General features: G+C 41.8%; 1 protein-coding gene across 1 annotated transcript in view; it reads left to right on the top strand.

The window, feature by feature from the left end:
* The window catches only part of WDHD1 (WD repeat and HMG-box DNA binding protein 1), a 39,255-nt gene extending 24,080 nt beyond the window's left edge, over positions 1 to 15,175 (top strand). Inside the window, exons 14-25 of the mRNA XM_030452180.1 lie at positions 393 to 530; positions 2,095 to 2,251; positions 4,048 to 4,162; positions 5,587 to 5,718; positions 6,157 to 6,374; positions 9,111 to 9,241; positions 10,909 to 10,965; positions 11,822 to 11,865; positions 12,003 to 12,158; positions 12,549 to 12,682; positions 13,850 to 13,985; positions 14,571 to 15,175. Coding sequence (XP_030308040.1) covers positions 393 to 530; positions 2,095 to 2,251; positions 4,048 to 4,162; positions 5,587 to 5,718; positions 6,157 to 6,374; positions 9,111 to 9,241; positions 10,909 to 10,965; positions 11,822 to 11,865; positions 12,003 to 12,158; positions 12,549 to 12,682; positions 13,850 to 13,985; positions 14,571 to 14,780 — 1,628 coding nt within the window. The 3' untranslated portion in view covers positions 14,781 to 15,175. The remainder of the gene's footprint in view (positions 1 to 392; positions 531 to 2,094; positions 2,252 to 4,047; positions 4,163 to 5,586; positions 5,719 to 6,156; positions 6,375 to 9,110; positions 9,242 to 10,908; positions 10,966 to 11,821; positions 11,866 to 12,002; positions 12,159 to 12,548; positions 12,683 to 13,849; positions 13,986 to 14,570) is intronic.
* Positions 15,176 to 16,821: the final 1,646 nt, after the last annotated feature.

The raw sequence follows: 16,821 nt of genomic DNA on the forward strand, positions 1-16,821 counted from the left end.
GAATTAATTTAATTTTTTTTTCTTCTCAGTGATGCTTGTCCTTATCTGTCTCTCCTCAGTGGTGCTTTTACTATCACACCCCACAGATCTGTGACATTTTTACATTGGGATGCCTAGCTTAACCTGCAGGCAGGGGGAGAATTTTGTAACAGTGACATTAAAAGGTTGAACATGGGTTTCAGATATGCCAAGATGAATTACTGTAGGAAATTAAGGAAGTCATTGTTCTGCATGCTTTATATATCCAAAATGACAAATAGTTGCTTGCCTGACCGTGGTATTTATGAATAGCCTTACATTATAATTAGGTTTTGATTCTAAACTTAAATTTAGCTGAGAGACAAGACAATTAATTTGCTTTCTTACATAGTAATTGAACAATTTCTCCCTAGGTACTGGGTTTGATGGGGACCAGTGCCTTGGAGTACAACTGATGGAGCTAGGAAAAAAGAAAAAACAGATTTTGCATGGAGACCCTCTTTCTCTTACAAAGAAATCCTATTTGGTGTGGGTTGGATTCTCTGCAGAAGGTATGAAATGCCTGCATGAGTGACACTGAGAAATCTTGACACTATTGAGGAAATTTTGGAGGATGCTCCCCCAGGGATCAGTGTTGGGCCCACTTCTGTTCAATATCTTTATTGATGATTTAGATGAGGGGATTGAATCCATCATCAGCAAATTTGCAGATGACACCAAGCTGGGGGGGAGTGTGGATCAGCTGGAAGGCAGGAGGGCTCTGCAGAGGGACCTGGACAGACTGGAGAGTTGGGATGATCCCAACAGGATGAGGTTCAACATTCCAAGTGCCGGGTCCTGCACTTTGGCCACAACAACCCCATGGGGAGCTCCAGGCTGGGCACAGAGTGGCAGAAAGGGACCTGGGAGTCTGGATTGCCAGGAAGCTGAACATGAGCCAGCAGTGTGCCCAGGTGGCCAAGAAGGCCAAGGGCATCCTGGGCTGGCTCAGGAACAGCGTGGCCAGCAGGTCCAGGGAAGGGATTCTGCCCCTGTGCTCAGCCCTGGGGAGGCCACAGCTTGAGTCCTGTGTCCAGTTCTGGGCCCCTCAGCTCAGGAAGGAGATTGAGGTGCTGGAGCAGGTCCAGAGAAGAGCAAGGAGGCTGTGAAGGGATCCAGCAGAATTCCTGTGAGGAAGGGCTGAGGGAGCTGGGGGTGTTGAGGCTGGAGAAGAGGAGGCTCAGGGGAGACCTCATCACTCTCTCCAACTCCCTGAAAGGAGGTTGGAGCCAGGGGGGGGTTGGGCTCTTTTCCCAGGCAACTCTCAGCAAGACAAGAGGGCAGGGTCTCAAGTTGTGCCAGGGGAGGTTTAGGTTGGAGATGAGAAAGAATTTCTTTCTGGAGAGGGTGATCAGGCATTGGAATGGGCTGCCCAGGGAAGTAGTGGATTCTCCGTGTCTGAAGATATTTCCAAAGAGCCTGGATGTGGCACTGAGTGCCATGGGCTGGGAACTGCAGTGGGAGTGGATCAAGGGTTGGACTTGATGATCTCTGAGGTCCCTTCCAACCCAGCCAATTCTATGATTCTATGCTAATTAATACTTTTTTAGTAATGGTGGTCATAGCACCTAAATTTTTTTTTTCCATCACCTCAATGCTAAGCAAAATTCTGTTTTTTTCTTGTCTTGATATCACAAATCTTTAATATATCTCCACTACAAATAGAACACTTTCAGTGTTACCAGAACATTGGTTTCCCTACTCAGCAAAAAGAAATAATCTGCACTAGAACACCCTAAGGGGCTTCCTCAATCTCACCCCCAAATATTGGCAGCTTGGGAGGAATTTTTATGGTAACCAGACAAAGTAATTGTAAACCAGCTCATTTTCTTCAGGAATCTACCCAAGTAGAGTGAATTTGATTTCTTCAGAACATGTTTGAAATTGGAACTTGTCAGCTGAGCAGCAGTAGTGTTGGCTGTCAGAAGGTGGCGCGTTTTTCTAAGGAAAACTCCTTTTTTTTCCATCTAGTTTGTGCTGTTTGTGTGAGAAATATTTGTAAATAAATCATCAATTCAGTGTCTCAGTCTTTCTCCTGTTGTAATTAGTTACCTTGCATTTGTAACAAACAACCAGGTACCCCTTGTTACGTGGATTCTGAGGGAATTGTGCGGATGCTGAACCGAGGAGTTGGGAATACTTGGATTCCAGTCTGCAACACAAGGGAGCACTGCAAAGGAAAATCTGATCATTATTGGGTAGTTGGTGTCCATGAAAATCCCCAGCAGCTCAGGTCTGATATTTCTCAAGGAAATGCTTTGTTTGGCTTGGTTTTAATTTCTAGAGCACTTCTTCCTGTGAGGAACTGGAAGCAGCTCTTGGTAAAACAGGCAGCTAGTAAATATGCAGAGTAAATGAGCTAGTTCATAAACTGAATTCTACATGGATTTTTCCTTACTAAACTGGTTTTGAATAAACTTATTAGAATTTTATCATGTATAACTGACTAGTTGGGGCTATTTGCCTTTGCTGAAAGGCATGTGTGCTTTATGAAATCACACCTCTGATGCAAACACATCCATAAGACTGCATTTTGGTAAGGAAACCTACCAAAAAGTTATGGTTGCTCTTAGTAACCTTAGGTTGTGGGTGTTTGGTTTTGGTTTTTTGTTGTTTTTTTCCCCTTACCTATATTTTCTCATTTTTTCCCTTTGAGGAGAATCAAGTCGTGTAAGTCCTCTACATCAGGAGCCACAGATAAATCAGAACTGCCTGTTAGTATGTTAATATTTAAACTGTGGCCATGGAGAACAATTTTGTATGTGAAATTGCTCAAATATTAGCTGAGAGTTAGCCATTACTTTATAAAATGTGATAATGGTGATGTCTAAATAACTCTGTTTATTGTAACATGCATCCCCAGACATTTACTTGATAAGCTTTGTTTCTAGTCATCTTTATTCAGTGACCTGTGTCCTCTTCCTCATCTATTTTAATGAAATTCAGGCTCTTCATGCGCAGTTGTAGAAGTTGGTGTTTAAATTTATGTGACATTCTTTGTCATCCTTAGTTTTTTTGGTTTTTTTTTTTATAAAATTATTTATTTTTATTATTTACTCTTTTATTATTTTTTACAAATCATTTGCTCTGGCTGACAGATGTCAATTCATCTTGTTTCTTCCTCCAAATCATTAAGTAATGTTGACCTCCAGAAAATACACTAAAATTGTGGAGAACACATCACACTGAGATGGTCAACTCTGAGTCTGTCATAATGAGTTCTTTTTCTTTCTGCTCCAAGAGACTGCTGCTCCCTGAGTTGCAAAGAACATTTTATTCAAAGCCACCAGTGTATGAAAGATAAGATGAGGGAGGAGTTGTTGCAGAAACCCCTTAATTAACACAGATAGCCAGAACACTAATGCTTCCTGTTCTTTTTTTTTATTATTTCTTTTCCTAGTGTCTGAAACAGTAGCTTATAAAGCCAGATGTTTTTGTCAATGCTGCACTGGTGCTGCTGGAAATACAGTTCTTCCCTAATCAATCTTAAGTGATTGTTACCAGAAATAATTAGTTTAAATAAAATTATACTAAAAGCATAGGCTTATTGTTTATGTTTATCTGCTTCACCCTTATCTCATTTTTAATTATTTTTATTTTTTTCTTTTCCCCTCTGTGTGTGTCTGAACACAGCACCCTCCTCATGAAGCACCAAACCCCTCATCAAACTGAGTGGTAGATGTGCCTGCTCTTCTTCCAGTGTCCTTTAGTTTGTTAATAAATTGCATTTACATTTTGCAGTGGCTGTTAAATGGTGTTTTTTGTGAGATAGGGATCTGTGTCTGTTACATGCCACGTGTCTGGTGTGGAGAAGAGCAGCATGTGCTTTGTTGGCTTTCAGAATTTCTTGCCACGTAAAAATAACTCTTTATAAATTCAGTCTTCCATATTGCTATACTTGAGTCAGTAATTTAATTACTACTTTTGAAAGAACAAATCCTCTTAAAGTATCTTGCTTCTTAGGAGATGTGTTTTAGGTGTAGAACAACTGGTGAGGATTTTTATGTGGTTTTTGTTTCCCTTGCACAGGTGTATTCCCTGTAAAGGAGCCCGATTCCCTCCCACACTCCCAAGGCCTGCTGTAGCAATATTACCTTTTAAACTTCCTTACTGCCAAGTTACAACAGAAAAGGGACAGATGGAGGTATGGAATGGTGTTAGTTCTCAGCTGATAGTCTCAGATGTCCCTGTAGTAGGGATTAGAGAAGATGATTATTAATCATCTCTGCTCTGAGAGAGGGGAGAGCAAACTCTTGAGTAAGAGCTGTGGCTAAGGAGGTTATTTGGGTTCAGTGTTCTGTAGAGCTTTGCTGGGTTGGTTTGGTTCACAGCTGTTTCTAGAAGAATACAAAACAAAGCTGTTGGAGCTGATGCAAGGTTCTATTTACACATAATCTATTTCTGACCAATGAAGTCTTCCTATCCCTCATTTTTATAGATATATTTCATTTTTTTATTTGGTGGATAGTGATTAATGTTCTCAGAAGTGCCACATCTTGGGATCCAAACCAAGACCCTCTGGAAGGTGCCTGGGTTTTATATTTTAGGCATAACAAAATTTCTGGAAGGTCTTTTTTTGGAAGATGAACTAAGTACACTAATTCATACAAGCACAGGCATTCAGGCTTCACTTTCTTAAGGCAGAGACTGCTGGAAGCAAGATGTATGTGTTGAGAACTTTTAGAAGAGTGCCTGTATTTAGTATTAATTTTTTTATCTGTTAATTATTTCAGCCTTGTGGGGTTCAGCTGTAGTGCACAGAACAGACATAACCATGAAAGTCTGACCTCAACCTTTGGGAGAGTTTAAAGCTATTTGAAATTTATTCTCTTTCCTGGAAGCATAGATGAGAAAGTTTCAGTAACAAACACTTTGCCATTTTTAATTAAGTCTTCTTCATTTGGTTCAAGTCTTTTTGTTCTTTATTTGATGAGATGTCTTCCACACACCCCCCCAAAATAACAGAAGGAAGGAATGCCAGGAATGGTTAATTTAGTTTGAGGGAACATGTACTTCTGTGTAAGTAAAGCAGCAGATTATCCCAGTACATCTGATTTAAACCTTCTGGTTTTGGATAAGTTTATAATTATTTTGTAACAGAGGTAGCCTGGTCTAATATCCATACAAGTATTTCCCTGAACAGCAAGAGTTTAATTTTGTGTTTACCTGTCTCACTGACGGTGAATACTCCTACAGTTGTTCTGGAATACTTTGAATTTGCTGTGGGGCAGAAGTTATAAGAGAAAATAATCAAAATGTTCTAGAAGTGTCTGTCGTGGCAGCAAACTGAACATGTAGGTTTTGTCCTGATGAAAGTCTCTAATATGAATGGAATCTTCAACATCTACAGCAAGTGTTTGGATCAGTTTTTAGACAGATGGCTGTTGGTGTGCTCTGGTTTTTTCCTCAGTAGGCATTGGCTTTTAAAGAGAATTATCTACCCCTCACTATAAATGAAAGGAGAATGTAAGAATAAGTTGGTAAAACATATTATGAATTGTTAGATATGAAGTTCTGGGCTGTCTTTTCCCCTCTGACCTCCAGTATGCATTTTTCTCCCTTTTTCAGGAGCAGTACTGGAGGTCTGTTGTGCTTCACAACCACGTGGATTACTTATCAAAAAATGGCTATGAGCTTGATGAAAATGTTAAAAGCCAGTCAGTGAAAGAACAGCAAGAACTTTTGATGAAGCTGTTTGCTGTAAGTACAAACAAATAAAAAATAGAAAGAATCCCTGATATCTTTTTAGTAGATGGCATTTAACATAAATGTAATTTACATTGTTAAAAATGTCTTACATTTAATATTACATTTGATATTTTACATTTATTATCACATCATTACAAATATAAATTTGGGTCTGATTCCTTTTACTAGAAGTCTAGAATCCAGCCATTTAATGGGCTAAAATAAGAGGTGGACATGCAGTTAATATTACTGCTTATGTGCATGAAGGGTGGGAGGAAGGAGTTTAAAAAAAAAAAAGCTTTACCTTTCCATGCAGCACATGCTTGTTAGTGGTTTCTCTTTATTCATCCTCTCCACCAAGACAATAATATTTTGGTTCTAGAGCCTTGAGGGAGCTGTGTGACTGTGAAGTGTAACTCTCAAGGCTTTTTTTTTTTTATTTTCTTTCAGCTTTCTTGTAAACTGGAGCGTGAATATCGTTGTGTGGAACTTGCTGACCTCATGACCCAAAACGTTGTGAATTTAGCTATCAAGTATGCCTCTCGCTCCAGGAGACTAAATTTAGCTCAGAGACTCAGTGAAATGGCTGTAGAAAAAGCAAGTGAGTTGGCAACAGCTCCGGAAGATGAAGAGGAGGAAGAGGATTTCCGAAAGCACTTGAATGCTGGGTAAGACAAATTTCTGTGATTAAAAAAACTGGGAGCATTGTTACTGAGCTTTTAACACTTTGATGCAGGCACTGCACTCTTCTGGACCAGGTGTTTCTTAGGAAGAAACAGTTTGTGTTGCTGGGCTGTGAAATTGTACTTAGAAAATGGTACATTCTCGTTGGTGTCTTGTGAGGACTGGTTACTACCAGGATACTAACCCAGAAGGAAGTATCTCCACTCTTTCCTTACACCATGTCAGTGTTCAACATCTTCAGAGGCAAAACAAGCTCAATTTGAAGTTGCTCTGACCAGAAGTTTGTTTTGTCATCCTCTTCTCCAGCTTGAGCTACTTGGGTTATTTGACAACTTTTTTTTTTCCTCCTTGTCTCAGAGTCTCTGCCTCACTTCATTCCACACCTATCTTAAAATGCTTCTCTCTGCAGCCATCTCCTGTTTCAGTATCCCATCTCAGTGTGTCCCATTTAGACTTTTTTCCTCCTAATTAATCCCAGCTCTATGAAAAAAAAAGGAGAGCTTTCTTTGGGAGCTATGAAAATACTACAGATTTGCTAAGTGCTTTTCCCCCCTCTGTATCTTTTCCATTTTACTTTTCCTCTCCTAGCTCTATCTGCTTTGTAAAGCATGATGAGGCACAAGATGTGTGTTTGGGTTCTTTGGTTTTTTTTTTAAATATAGACTACACAGAAGAGCTGTTTTCTTGCTTGGCCTCAGGATGGTGCAACTATAATCTAACCAGATGTGAACCACCAGTCTGATAACACAAAAAAATGTCATAACACTTTCTCCCAGGCAAAGTCTTCATAAAGCAATTTTATGTGTGAAGTTTGGAACTTAATTAAGCAAGAGGAAGTGATAAGTCACTGAATTTACCTGTAGCCTTACCCTTGCAACTGCCCACTTTAAAACTCCTTTATAAATGCTCCACCTTTTTCTTCTGGATCATGCGTGGAAGTTGTAATCCCATGTCTGTGATTCCAGCCAGTCTGAAGGTTAAAATTTGTCACAAACACTATGTTGTTCTTACAGCCAGATGGGTTAAGAACTGGCTGGAGGGCAGGGCCCAGAGAGTGGTGCTGAACGGGGCTGATCCGGTTGGCAGCCGGTCACTAGTGGTGTCCCCCAGGGATCAGTGTTGGGCCCAGTTCTGTTCAATATCTTTATTGATGATTTAGGTGAGGGGATTGAGTCCATAATCAGCAAATTTGCAGATGACACCAAGCTGGAGGGGAGTGTGGATCAGCTGGAAGGCAGGAGGGCTCTGCAGAGGGACCTGGACAGACTGGAGAGTTGGGCTGATTCCAATGGGATGAGGTTCAACACGGCCAAGTGCTGGGTCCTGCACTTTGGCCACAACAACCCCATGGGGAGCTCCAGGCTGGGCACAGAGTGGCAGAAAGGGACCTGGGAGTCTGGATTGCCAGGAAGCTGAACAGGAGCCAGCAGTGTGCCCAGGTGGCCAAGAAGGCCAATGGCATCCTGGCCTGGATCAGGAACAGCGTGGCCAGCAGGTCCAGGGAAGGGATTCTGCCCCTGTGCTCAGCCCTGGGGAGGCCACAGCTTGAGTCCTGTGTCCAGTTCTGGGCCCCTCAGCTCAGGAAGGAGATTGAGGTGCTGGAGCAGGTCCAGAGAAGAGCAAGGAGGCTGTGAAGGGATCCAGCACAAGTGCTGTGAGGAAGGGCTGAGGGAGCTGGGGGTGTTGAGGCTGGAGAAGAGGAGGCTCAGGGGAGACCTCATCACTCTCTCCAACTCCCTGAAAGGAGGTTGGAGCCAGGGGGGGTTGGGCTCTTTTCCCAGGCAACTCTCAGCAAGACAAGAGGGCAGGGTCTCAAGTTGTGCCAGGGGAGGTTTAGGTTGGAGATGAGAAAGAATTTCTTTCTGGAGAGGGTGATCAGGCATTGGAATGGGCTGCCCAGGGAAGTAGTGGATTCTCCGTGTCTGGAGATCTTTCCAAAGAGCCTGGATGTGGCACTGAGTGCCATGGGCTGGGAACTGCAGTGGGAGTGGATCAAGGGTTGGAGGTGATGATCTCTGAGGTCCCTTCCAACCCAGCCAATTCCATGATTCTATGATTCTATGATTCTTTGATTTTGGTGGAAAGAAATAAACCTTTAGTTTATATAAACACAGATTTTATTAGTCAGCAAAGGTTAGGGGGGAAATGCAAGTATTTACATACTACTGTACTAGAAATTTAGAGAATAATCCAATTAAACATTAAAACTTGCTTCCTAAGCTTCAAACTGAAAATATGCATCTGTGTTCTCACCTGTGTATTTATTCATGTGTGCAGAAAAGTACTCTGGTATTATTTGTGAGAGTGGAGGAGATTTCAGAAGGGTTTTTTATGTTAGAATTTCTATTTGTGACAGAGTCTTCTGGCAGCAGTTGTGATGCACCCTGAAGGTGTCCAGACCTTCGGTTCTGACTGGGTGGATGCAAAGCTGTTTGAAGGCCAATGCATGTTCTTTTAGCTGAGTCTGCATTTGGGGCAGTTTCCCAGCTGTCTGTGGCCTTCCTTAAAACCACTTCAGGCAACTGCATGTGGGATTTCAGTGTGAGCTGAAGTACATAATTAACTTTTTATTTTAATTTTAGTAAGCACCACAGTTTAATCAGAGCAAGAATGCAAATAATGCCATTGTTCCTATTGCTTAAATTAGGTAAACTAACCTTCTTTTGCTCCAATTTTCCTTCTGCATGTGGTGATCCCTTCCTTTCTGATGAATTCTTTAGTTACAGCCACCCTGCCACGGTGTGGAGTCGGCTGCCAGTGAGAAATGTTCAGCAGAACCAAGAAGTGGAAGATGCTGAGGAAGCTGATGCCTGTGAGGAAGCAGAGGAAACACCAGAAGTGCACAAACAGAGTAAGAAAAATGTATTCTCTGAACAGGCTGGGAGTTAGCTGGATGTGTGTCTTTCACAGACTTCATAAGGAATTCTGGAAAATTCCCAGATAATTTGTAGGTTGGATAACTGAACGGTCTATAGGACTGTGCAAACATTGTAGTTTTCTGTCTGTGGCTCAGATTTGTTCTTTTGACATGAATTTTTTGAAAGACAGGCACAGCTCCTGTCATGGAGCACCACAAGAGAGGTATGGGAGGCTTCATTTAGAAGCCATTCACATAAAAAGAAAATAATTCCATTTTTTTCACCGAGTTTCAAAGCTCTGCAGCTGTAGCAGGGGGTAGGTTTTCTGCTACCTAGATAAAACAGGTCTGGTAGTTACTGATCTCTCTTCTGTGGCTGTTGTGGGAAAAATGCACAGGAAGAATGGGCTGGCATGCAATAACTCCTGCCTGTGGGCTCCCTGTTACCTGGAATTCCCTGTGGGAGATGAGTGGTAGTGCCTGGCTGAGTGAGCAGGTGTGTGTCCCAGCCTGTGCCTGCAGTTGCTGCAGAGAAACAAGCTGAGTGTCTGTCACCTGCTCTGTCACAGCTTCTACATTGTACCTGCTAACTGAGGGACCTCTGGGGAGTTCAGCTGCTGGAGCTAAAACTACCTGAGAGGAGGTTGGGGTGAGAGGGGATCAGTTTCAGGGAATGGAGCTGGGGAAGGGTCTGGAGCAGAAGTCTGCCCAGGAGCAGCTGAGGGAGCTGGGGGTGTTGATCCTGGAGCAGAGGAGGCTGAGGGGAGACCTTCTGGCTCTCTGCAACCCCCTGAGAGGAGGTTGGAGCCAGGGGGGGTCGGGCTCTGCTCCCAAGGAACAAGGGATGGGAGAAGAGGAACTTTGTGCCAGGGGAGGTTTAGGTTGGAGCTGGGGAACAATTTCTCCCTGGAAAGGGTTGTCAAGGCCTGGACATCCCATCCCATCCCCATCTCTTTCTCATTCCAATCCCTTTTCCCTTTCCCCATCCCCTTAGCGGTGGTCTTGGCAGTGCTGGGTGAACAGTTGGCCCTGATGATCTTGAAAGGTTTTTCTCCAACCAAAATGATTCCATTATTTCAGTCCAGGAATGGAAACTCCAGGGGAGGTTTGGGTTGGAGCTTGGGAACAATTTCCTCCAGGCTGCCCAGGGCAGGGCTGGAGTCCCCATCATCCCTGGAAGGGTTTCAGAGCCCTGGAGATGTGGGGATGAGGGACATGGGGCAGGGGTGGCCTTGGCACTGTTGGGTGAATGGTTGGACTGGATGATCTTAAAAGTGTTTCCCAACCAGAATGATTCCATGGTTCTGTTTTGGTTGTCAGTTGCTATTTATAATGGATTGGGTCACCTTGTGAAACTATGACTTTGTTTACAACTGAAATCTTGTAGGAGTTATATTGATAGACAAGTAGTTTGCTGGGCACATTTTAAGGAATAAGCTAAAGGTTTAGGGAATAAAGTGTACAACTCCAAGTTAAATCTAGGTAAAGGTAACAGATGGTCTTGTAAAAGTGTATCTGCACTTCAAAAATCAGAATCATGCCTTAAAATAGAGATAATTTTACTAAAATTTGCTTGTCTGTTTGGGGGTTTATTTTTTAACAAGTTATCACATTTTGTTACACTTACATATTTAACTCCTTTTTTTTTTTTTTTTCTGAAGGGCCAAATCCTTTCTCCAAAAGTGTCACTTCAGCAGAGGTGACTACTCCAAAGTCTGGTGAGTCTCTGTTTATTGCAGGGTGAGAACTTTGTCAGGCTTCCCAACATCTGCTCCTGTTTTCATCTTCCAGTCTCCTGTTGCTTCTAAAATTCAGTGCATAACAATTCAGTCAAAAGGGCAACTTGCACCAATTGCTGCTCTTGTTTTTTTAAGAGGTTCCCTATTCCTGTTGATGTCTTCATTGCTTAATGATATTCCATAACATGCTGCTTGCCTTAGCTGTGCCAGCTCCTGAATCAGCTGTCTGCCTGGCTGTGTCATGAAGGCATTTTTTGGGATGGGAAAGATAAGAATGATCAGTTTACTAAACACTGGCACATTTATTTAGTGGTTGCACTGCCAAGGCAGAATTAGTGACCCTGCTGTGGAACTGGGAGTCTGAGCAGGCAGGGGTATAGAATGTGACCCCTTGTTGCTCCTTGCTTCTTCCCTCCTGCCAGCCCTCCAGCAAGAATAATAGGAGTGGAAACGGATTTGGGAGTGGAGGAAGTACTGAGTCTTCCTGTGGATTTGTATTTTAAGCTGTTGGTCCTGTGTTTCTGATGACTAATAATAGCTGAGCATCTAGACTGGGACCTCTGTGGCTATTAAAGCCTACTTCTCTTTATCCAGCCACTTTCTTTTCTTTGGTGTGGAATTGTTGATAGCTTTGATTCAGTTCTCTTCAGTTTGCAGTGAGAGAGAGACTGAAATACCCAAAAGGAGTGTTAGCTTTGTTCCCTGGAAATGAGGCTAATGCTGCTTCATCCACTTACCTAAAAGGTGCACATTGCTTCATAGGCTTTTATAGATACATATGAGTGCACATCCACACACACATTTTTACATCCTTTTTTTCTTTCCTGTTCAACAGCTGTAATTGCATCAAGCAGCCAAGGGAGAGTTAATCCCTTTAAGGTAAGAATTTTGCTGGGTTGTGGTGTTTTGAAAATCACAACAGATTATTATACCTGAAGTTTACAGTATGCCTATGACAGGGACACAAAGGAGGGGAATATGACTGAAAATAAATGTCTATTTATTTGTTTTTCTAGGTGACATCTAACAAAAAGGACCCAGTGGTCCCCTCAGCTAATGTTCTAGACACCATGACCAAATACTCAAAGAAAACTTTGTCTGGCAGTCGAGCTGTAAACAAGCAGAGCACTCCAGTTATAAAGCCTCTAATTCCCAAACCCAAGTCCAAGCAGGTAATGTTTGTAGTCTTTTTACACTGAGCAAAGAGCAGTAAATTGAGCAGCAAATTGAATTTTACCAGCTTTTATCAAGTATGAAACCTTGTTGAGGAGAACATCTTAGATGGCAAAGTTCATGTTAAGCATACTGCAGAAATTATAAAACAGAAAAAAAAATCACTTGTAGAAAGTTCATACTGCACTGAATCTTGTGCTTTGATTTCAAATAGTGTTAAGTAAACATCTGTTGTGCTGAAACTGACTGGATTAATTGCTCTATTCATGTATCAATGCACCTGATTATTTTTTCTTTAGGAAAGGCCTGGTTTTTGTTAGGCTCTCTGGTAGGTGTTGTCTGAGTGTGCAGTGTTCTTACCTTTTGTTTTTTAACTCTCATTTCTAAAGGCTTCAGCAGCCTCCTTCTTCCAGGTTCGTACACCTAACTCAAGTGAAAAAACAGTGGAAGAAAGAGAGGAAAAAGCAGGAAATGAGCCCCATGAAGTCCAGATTGCTCCACAGGAGAACACTGAAAACAGAAGGTGAGTAACCACTTCCACCTCAGTGCCATATTCCAGTTTTGATAGAACAGCAAGGCCAAAACCTTTTTTGCTTCTGCAAAAGTTGGGCTGGCTTGAAGCAGCATAACATCAAGATGGAAGAGTTAGTTCACAAGTTGTCACTTTTGTGAAGCTGCTTCAGAAACTGAGGGAACTGCTCCTTATATTGTGCCTGTTATCAAACAAACCTGGATAAAACACCTGAGGTTTCCAAATTGCCATGTTACAGTCACAGTGTGCATGGCAGTGTTACCCAAAGGAGAAGTTTTGCATCACCCTGAGGTAAATTCATGTGTGAGTGAATAATAAATGAATAACCCAAATTTGGGGGCTCTCAGCAGTGATTTTTGCCTTGCTGCTACTCCTGCATCTTACACTGACCTTTGAATGATAAATGAAACCATGCTGCTGTGCCAGTCCCAAGTATAGGAAATATTTAAAGTTTAAACATCTCTAGCAAACCTCAGAGGAGGTCTGGGAGCCAAGGCATTTATCTGAAAGTGTAAAAGCTTTGTCTTGAAAGTGTTTTTTAAAAAAGAAAGCAAACAAAAAAACTTGTATCACCAAAGGAGCACATCTCTTCCTAGCTAAGACTCTAATCTGTCTTGTTCCTCAGGAGCAGATGGATTTTCTAGCAATCCCAACCCTCATGAAACTTGCATTATTATAATCATGTTTCATTTAGACTTCATTCAACTGAGGAAGATGAAGGCAATTATTATTCATTTGGGCCAGCATTCTTTTCATTAACCTCTACAGATAATGTTCTGAAACAAGTGGCAGGGAGAAGTGTGGAAAGGATTAGCTGAAACCTGCTAATAATGCCTGTGCTCTATTTTTAGGTTGATGGGACCCTGTCAGAAAGGAAGGGAACCATTATGCTTTGTCATTCTAAACCTGAAAGGTTGATTTCCATATATATCACAGTCCTAATAAGGATGCTTGACTTGGTCTTGCCTTGTCAGCTTGTTCTTTAAGCACACTGCAACAGGAGAAAGCAAACTGCTGACTATATATATATATATATATATAGTTTTTTACTTCAAGAATAAAAAAGCCCAGTTAGGTGTTTGTTGTGTAAAAACAGTTTAGGGGATACAGTTTTCCTAAAGCCTCTTAAACAGACAGTTTTTATAATGCTTGTTTTAGACCAAAGACAGGATTCCAGATGTGGCTAGAAGAGCACAGAGCAAACATTTTGACAGATAATCCTGGCCTGAATGAAGCAGAAGTAATAAAAGAAGGCATGAGTAGATTTAGGCTGCTGTCGTCAGAAGAAAGAATGGTAAGAAAACCTCCATTTTATTTTTTTTTTTGAGAATTTTTCCCCCCCAATGAATCCCTTGGTTATTTTTGGTTAGGAATTTTTTAATTCTCCTGTTCTCCATCTTCACTGACTTCAGTTTCGAGTTGGGCCATGATACACAACACAACATACAGGATATGAAAGTATGGAAATATGGAAATAGAAATCATCTGAATAATAATTAAAAGCAGAAAACAGCTTTTTCCTAAATGAGAGAAATCGATGGAGAAATAACAAAAGAAAAGGAGAAGAGTTAAAAGTACTATAGTGAGGCTTCATTCACTGGAGCTTAATTTTGTTCTAAGGCCTTTTGGGTTTCTTATTTGTCCAGAAAGACAATTAAGAGCTTCAGTTTTATCCACAGCCTCAAATGAAGAACAGTTTTGAAGGAGAATGTTGTTAGAAAAAAGGAAAGTGAGGAAATCATTCCTAAATCAATCCTATTAAGTCTTAATAGGAATTACCCTCCTGTTTCCTTATAATCAGGCAAAGAGGGTGTATAAAATGATGAATTTTGTGGCCTGATGTGTGGTTTTCTGTTTAATGGTGTTCTTCTCTTCAAAGGTGTGGACTGAGAAAGCCAAAGGAGGCACAGGAGGAGCAGTTAATGGTTTAGCTGAAGACAAAAAGCGAAAGCGTCCTGCAGCTGATGAGGAGGAAGTGAAAAAGAACCAGGAGGAAAAATTGGAGGCCTCAAATCTATCCAAAAAACCCAAACCTTCTGATCAATCTGCAAATGCCAGGCTGTCAGCTTTTGCATTCAAGCCAAGCTAAGCAGTGTGGCACCTCCTCAGCATCTGTCCTCTGAAAGTGTTGGGTAGCTCTGTACTGAGAAATCTGCTCAGAGAGCTCTAGCAAAAAGAGTTCCTTGCTCCAAGTAGTGTTTTAGGAAATATTTTATGATGAGCTCTTGAGGATAGTGTTTCCCCATCTTTTGCAAGCTCCCAGTTTAAAGCTTGACTACAAAACTTACAACTAACAGACCCATCACCTAGAAGCACAGTTCCACACAGTGTTGTGGAGCTGTGTGCCTCAATTCTTGTAATACTTGGTGCTAAGTACAGATCAGTCATTCTGGGGAATGCCCAAAAGCTGTCTTAGGGTTTTAGAGAGGCAAAGGAATGGCTTTTGGACCATTCTTGTACCATTTTGTACCATTCTTTGTGGCTGCTGCAAACACTGGTGAGAGAAAGATGCTCAAGGGGAGGAGGAGTGAGAGGAAGAAGATAACTCAACCTGGTGCTGATGTTCAGCTGCATCTTCAGCAGCTCTGGCTGTGACAGAGGCAGGGAGGAGAGAAAACCTGGGCAAAAGCTGAATTAGGAAGGTCAGTGGTGTAAAAATGAGCCATTCCAGACTGGGAAAGTACATTTGTACAATCTCTGTCTCAGCAGGGTCCACAAAGTGCTCAGAACTTGAAAATCTTTGGTTTACAGAGTGTTTGTCTTTTTTTAAATAAAAAATGAATCTTGCTTTGTGTAAGGTAGTGATCTCCTTGGCAATTTTTAATGGTTAAGCACACTTCCAGCTCCAAGCAGTTGTCTTTACCTCCTCTGGAGAAAAAGCAGTATTTCTAATAAATGGATTTGAAACAAACTCAAGTTTTGAATTTTTTTTAACATAAGGTAAAATAATCAAACACTTCAGCATAATGACTGAAACTGAAGAATTCTAATTTAGGTATTTTTTCCCCTGTGTTTGCACATTTTTCATTGTTTTTTTCATTCTTCATTTCCCTTCACAGTATTACTGCAGAGGCACATGCCTCTCTTTAGACCACGTTTTAAACAGTGAAAGCTAAAGACTGAAAAATTCTGTGAGATTTCTGTAAAAGCCCCTAAACCTTAGCACAGGTGTTCTGCAAGACTCTTTGAACAATTGTGACTGGTGCTTTTGGTGGAAAACAGCTCCTTTTTTCCCTGTGTGCAGAAAATGGGGGTGGTGATGTCACCCAGGGATGGTAAATACAACTACAGACATGATGACCTGTCAATCTAAATGCTTTTTTTCACCCCTCCTTTCTTCCATGTTGTTCCACAGTTTGTTTGTTTGATGCTGACAGGAGCCAGCAAGTAGTAATTAACATAAGTACTAATTTTCTGTCTTGACACAATGGAGGAAATTCAGCAGAGTGGTGGCATGGGATGATTTTCTCCTTTCTCTGGAAGGAAATGATCGTATCAAAGACTGGGATTTATTTTTAGGCAGTGGATACCCACATTTGGGGGTGCTGGGAGAAAAATAGGATTGCAGGGTGAGGAAAAACAACAGCCTCAGAGAAAAATCACCATGGGCTTGGTGAACTGGGTAAGGTTTTCCTTCTGCTTGTTCTGGTGATGAGTTGAGCATCTTTTGAGTGTGGTGTGGGGAGCTGGGCTGGGTGTGACTGGATGGTTCTTTTTTATTTACAAACATAAAACAGGAGTCAAGCTGAGCTGACAGCTGCCCTAATAAGAACTCTTCAGGCTCAGTCACCCTGCCAAAGAGTTAAATTATTTTATTTCAACCAAGGGCAGTTTCTCTCCCACACAAGAGGTGGGTGGGTATCCACTGCTGCAAACAGCTGGGCCCACCGAGCATCCAAAGTCCTTTTGGCTCCTGTAGGAGCCAGGAAAAAACATCCCAAGTAAACCTAGAGCAGAGCTTTTGCAGAGTTGGTTGTTTGGAATCAGCCAGCTCATGTGGACAAACATGCCAAAGGTCTGTTTGAGGGCAGGTTCCTGGATGGTTTCGTGGAAATCACAGGGCAGCATCCTGCAGGTTGGAGGCTTCATCTGACCCAGTGGCCCCAGCCTTGGGGTCATAGACTGGACCT

The sequence above is a fragment of the Calypte anna genome, chromosome 5A, assembly GCF_003957555.1.
Source record: "Calypte anna isolate BGI_N300 chromosome 5A, bCalAnn1_v1.p, whole genome shotgun sequence".
Classification (NCBI taxonomy): Eukaryota; Metazoa; Chordata; class Aves; order Apodiformes; family Trochilidae; genus Calypte; species Calypte anna.